Below are 5633 nucleotides of genomic sequence, written 5' to 3' on the forward strand. Positions count from 1 at the left end.
GACGAAAGAAAGAACGTGCAAACTGATAAGTCGACAAAAACGTTGAATTCTGTAAAGGACGATGATAAGAAATTTGATTTTAAGGACGATAGAATAGAAGCATTGAGTGATTTTGATAAGTCTGACGGTATTCCCGGTGAGGATGATGAATTTGGATTCGAAAGTATCTTGAAGTCGGATACAAGTTTCGTACCGCAAAACAGAGCTGTTCAACTGTCCCAACAAGAGTCGAGGGAAATTATTTCCACCAAATCCTGGGTATCGGAGAATTATAATTTCTAAGGTACTGTATTATTTTATTTGTACCTACTTACTTCGACAATGCACAAGAATAGAACGAATGTAATTGAAGATTTCCACTGCTTTGTATTTTTTTCTTCTTATATTTTGTTAGCCTTTAAACTATATTTTTCATTAAACTTTCTTCCTTTATGTTATGCATTTATCTTGTTAAATTAGTAATTCGAATGTAAAATAATATGTCGACGTCGAACAATTAGATTACTTACAAACTCATTAATTTTAGAACGTATCGAAGGACAACACGGTGAGAACTATTTCTCATTTGTCAACAACAAGAAATACTATGAAATCGAGTCAATCGAAAGCGACCGAGGAATTTCACGGCAAAAAAAAGTAACGACACGAAGAGAATGAAAATCGAATTGTTACAGAACCAAGCAACCAAAGAAAAGGAGAGCGAGAGGCACGATAACAGATAAGAAAAGAGAAAATGAATCAGAGGACTTTACTATAAATAAAGATTTATTCTTCTTTAGAACGTCCATAAATAGTTTTCATTGAACTATTATCTACAACGTTTTTTAATAGAATGTAGTATTCATTTGCTCCCTATCACTATTTGTTTAGGAACATAAAGTGTTTGTTATCGTTAAGCAATTAATCTGTTGATTCTGTTGTTGTACATAAACTAGACTGTTTTGAATAAAGATAAATGTTGCATGACAGATAACATAATATATTGTAAGTCGAAAAATTATCGTAGAACTCAAAATTACAGTTTCTTTAATTTGATACACACTTTTGTCAGTTTGAATGTAATTAGTCACTATAAGCTAGATCTGAAAACAATTACTCTCACGTAACAACGTTCCTTGCTCATGGGGCAAACGTGTAACCAAGCTAAGTAACCTTAACCTAATTTAAAACAAAAACTAGAATATCACAATTTCTCCAACTTATTATGGTAATACCAACAATTCCTTCCTTTATTGTTATTCATCAGAGACAATAAATAGTTCATCGATTAATCATTCCTTGGAAAAAGGTGTAGTTGAACTTACCAACGCATTACGTTGGCTGAGAATAATGACGCATATCATTGCGGTACTGCTAAGTGAAGCTATTCCACATCTAGAGTATAATGACTTTACTTAATTGCTCGTACTTAAAAACTTCATGGTCTGAATATCATTACAGCTATAAAATAATATGGCTACGGTAATTCATTAAGTTTCTGTGCAGCCATTGATAGTGTAAGGCGAAATAATTGAATCCTTCAAAATTTAATTAAATCAGCTAATATCTTATTATTCTAATATATCACTAATGTATTAATTATTAATAATATTATAAATTTCAGTAAGTGAAATTGTTTGAAATTTTTCCAATGAATAATTCTCATGATTCTGTTGGATTATAATTCATTGCGAAGATTTTATAAAGACGAATTTTCTTCAGGGAAAATATTCAAGAAAAGTGGGATCTACTTTACGCGATCGCGACCAACGTAGATATTGTGAGAGGTAAGCCAGCGCTCGCGAAGGTTAAGGTGGACATATGCTTCGGTTACGTATGAACGCAACGCATTCTAATAAAATCCTGCGCTGGGTTTACAACATTCGGTGCTGAAAGGGAATAGCGGCCTTTGATTGGCCAATTGCTAGGCCGAGCCCCATATATAATTCGTTCTTTACTTTACTGCTTTAGTTTCTATCCTGCCCTCACGTCACGGCTACGGAAAGGTCAATATGCTACCTGCAAAGGTACGTTACGTTCCGGGAAAACGGAAAAGAAACGGTTTTTGCATTTGTGATTATGGAAATAGGATATTCGAAATTACGGTGCAAATTAAATGTGGTGCTGTATCGTTGATCTGGAAACATGAAAATTTCATGTTGATCATGAAAACAAGGAAGTATTCACGTGTTGTGTTGAGTATCATTGTTTTGAGAATACTGAGAAAAGTGTAACTAAGTTTGTAAAAATATTTTATCTAATTCTCTATATTTAAAGCTGCTACGCTTTTCATGCACAAGTGGAAGAAGATTAAATTCGTTGAAGTGTTTTCGAATAAAGCGTTCATTTATCATTTTCCAGAAATTTGTAACGCTTATGCATAACAACCTACAAAGCCAATTCAAAAAGTTTTATATTATAAAAATACATAAACATTATAGTGGCACTTTAAGATTTTAGTGAATATAAAAAATACTTTACACCTGAAATGTGTATACTAAATATATAGTATATAGTAAAATAGATTCCTGTATTGAATTCAAATAAATCAAGTTCATATTCCTATAATTTGGCGAGGAGTACTAAACTTAGAATAGAATATGCTTTGTTCGATATCATTTAGTACAAAGAGAACGTTGTTCTCTGTAAGACGATTAAGAAGTCCGTAAACGGGTCTAACTACAACAAAAAGAGAAAATGGAGTATGTATGAGCATGATGCAGATCACGTGAGTGACGCTGTGAGAGGTGATTGTGTTTTTCAAGGTCCAGATATGTTTCACAGACCTGAGTGTGTTACATACACGTTCGTTGAACATTTTGGGACAGAGCACATAGAAAATTCAAGTTCATTGAAAGTAGCTCGAAGATGAAATTGCAAAATATTTCGATGAACTTTTCTCAAACATATACATTTTTCATTTACTGTTTCTTCGTGCTTAAAAGAACAATTTTAAATATTTGGCTGACAATGTTCTGGTGTTACAAAAATAATTGAAATTAAATCCTCGTCTGTGATTGGTCAATGGTAATCTTATGCCGAGTATATAATTCGATCTACGTCTTCGTACTTGAATTTCACTCCTGTTTCGCGGTCTGTCCATTGGACACTCAGATAATGTATCTTTTAAAGGTTTAAAAACAAAAGGTTTTAAAGTGATCAAGTTCTCTTTACTATCAAATTTTTTTACTACTGTATTTGATTAGATTACTAATAAGTTTTCAGGGGAAAGTGTTAGCGTTTAATGTTTAACAGTTAACGCCGCGACAGTGTCTAGTTAATGTTTCGCAGAATTTCTACATTTGTGCGTAGCAGTTTGCACACCTTGTTTACTTGCAAATGCAGTATAAAGCATGGAAAAAATTAAGATGCAAATAACAGTTCACTTTCTATTTGTGGCTGTCACTGCAGTTGCTTGAGTTCGGTTACGGCACACTTGAAGTCTAAGATCAATGATTCATTACTACATTCAGAACGTTTAGGAGACTTCTATGAGTGTACTGGAGTAATTTTGAAAACCATTGATTAAATGGTATTTCCTATATTAATGGTTGCATGTATTAAAAATAGAAGGCTCTGGTGGGATTTGTTGTTGATTATCTAATTGCATCCGTTACGAATTCATAAAAGTCGCCATCTAGTTATTATATTCCAACTTTTTTAATACAGTGTCCGGCTGAATAGTATGTAAAGGCGGGTACCACGTGATTCCATATGAAAAAATAAGAAAAAATATATAGAATAAAGTTTTATTATTCTCGGCTTAGTTTTCATTGATGGTAGTAAGTTGAAACGGAATGCAATGACCAGACGAGGTAACCATGTCCTATTCGACCTATTCAATTGTACGTGTATCCAATACATATTCAAAGACGATTTTCTCGAAAATTAAACCCAGAATTAAAATATTTTATTCTACATTTCTATCTCATTTTTTCATAAGGAATCACGTGGTGTTCGTTTTTACATATTATTCGGCTGGATTTTGTATAATCGATGAAAAATATATATAAAATGTAAAACAACAATTAATTCTAACTAGACTACGGATGTTTACGCGAACATAGATTTTTGTGGACTAGCTTACGGAAATTGGAATTCAACACGAATTTGGTCTCATTACTACTCTGTAAGTAAAAACCTCATTAACTTTTATTATACAGCTCACAGTCCTACATAAGTCTCAGATAATCGTGCATGTTATAAATGCATAAAATCTGCAGTCTGGTTATAATTGATAATAGTGTCAGTTTAAAATTTTACAAAACCAGTTTGTTGAAATTGTAAAGTGACTGAAGTGTATACATCTTTGGTATGTTCACTGATAATAACGAAATGTTTATAGACCACTTTGCTGTTGACTCTGCTTGGTTTGCTGAACTTATCGACGGTCGCACCGGACAGCGCAGGGATCGTGGAGATGGTGAACGGATTGGCGTACGGTAAGTTAGTGTACACACTTGCCTCTTGTACCCACGCAAATATTTATATCAATTTAACTGAACGTTGAACCGATCACTTGACCCGAAATTAGATAGAAGAAAATCTGAATTCCTTTAATTTATCTATTTTCAAGACAGATAGTTATCATTATTGTCGCGAATTCATGTATACGACAACAGAGAACGACACCATCTTTCGAGCCATTTTATTTCAAGTCTTTTCACTTTTCAGTGAGAAACTTTCGACTATACTGGACAGGGAACTGTAATACTTTACAGGCAGATGAACTAACAAAATAGAAATTCTTCAAAAGTAACACATAGAACATGTTATATTTTCTATTTATACGTAAGATTAATGAGAAACATGAGCAAGAGTTTAGAGACTTCAATGCCTGGAAGCGTCCTACGCATCAGTCACTTAAATTATTGAGATGTGTCGAATTGTTTCGGATAATTTGAGTAATCAAATGTTGATTGGCAAGAATAAGTTTTACTAATCTTGAATTACAGTGATTCATTATTTGAATCATCATATGATTATTGTTACTTCATTACAGGTGGAATCCCATATGGAAGCGTAACTGGAATGATATCAAAGTATCCAGGACTTCTGAACCGCCAGAGTAATACTGTGCAGGCTCAACAATTCCGTGGATTCAATGGTGTTCGACCATTGGTTGTCACGCCCAACTTCAGGGCTACGCGATTAGTTGGTGTGCAACCACAAGCTGTGCAAATCTACAATCTCCCGAGTGTCGTTGCTCCTGGTGTTGTCGGATCGATTAGCCGCATAGGATACAAATTATAATTCCTTAAAAAGATATAAATAAATTGTTTAAATGTTCCATTACCAATAATTTGCCAGAACAACACCAAAAATAGCGATAACTTCAAGGATTCTGTTGCAATTATTATATACAAGGAAGTACAACATTTTGTGTTAGCGACTGTACAGTTGACAATATAAATATCGATTTACTATAAATCTTAAATAATTATGTAAAGCCATTTCTGCCGGTGATTATGAAACTTATGTATTTTTCATTTCCAAAATTCTTTCATAATAACAATTGGAATATAAGTTGATAACCTTGAATATGTATGTAGCAGATATTAATGGTCCAAGAACTTACAAAACAATATGTTATTTTAAAACAAATTGAATACTCCTCTTTACAAAATAAATATCTTTTTCAGCAGTATTTCCAA

General features: G+C 33.1%; 1 protein-coding gene across 1 annotated transcript; it reads left to right on the forward strand.

The window, feature by feature from the left end:
- Positions 1–1991: 1991 nt before the first annotated feature.
- Positions 1992–5232, forward strand: LOC107190327. Its single transcript, XM_015579119.1, has 3 exons — positions 1992–2006; positions 4325–4421; positions 4982–5232. The coding sequence occupies exons 1-3, from the start codon at positions 1992–1994 to the stop codon at positions 5230–5232; spliced, it is 363 nt and encodes a 120-aa protein (XP_015434605.1).
- Positions 5233–5633: the final 401 nt, after the last annotated feature.

The sequence above is a fragment of the Dufourea novaeangliae genome, unplaced genomic scaffold (assembly GCF_001272555.1).
Source record: "Dufourea novaeangliae isolate 0120121106 unplaced genomic scaffold, ASM127255v1 scaffold177, whole genome shotgun sequence".
NCBI classification, from domain to species: domain Eukaryota; kingdom Metazoa; phylum Arthropoda; class Insecta; order Hymenoptera; family Halictidae; genus Dufourea; species Dufourea novaeangliae.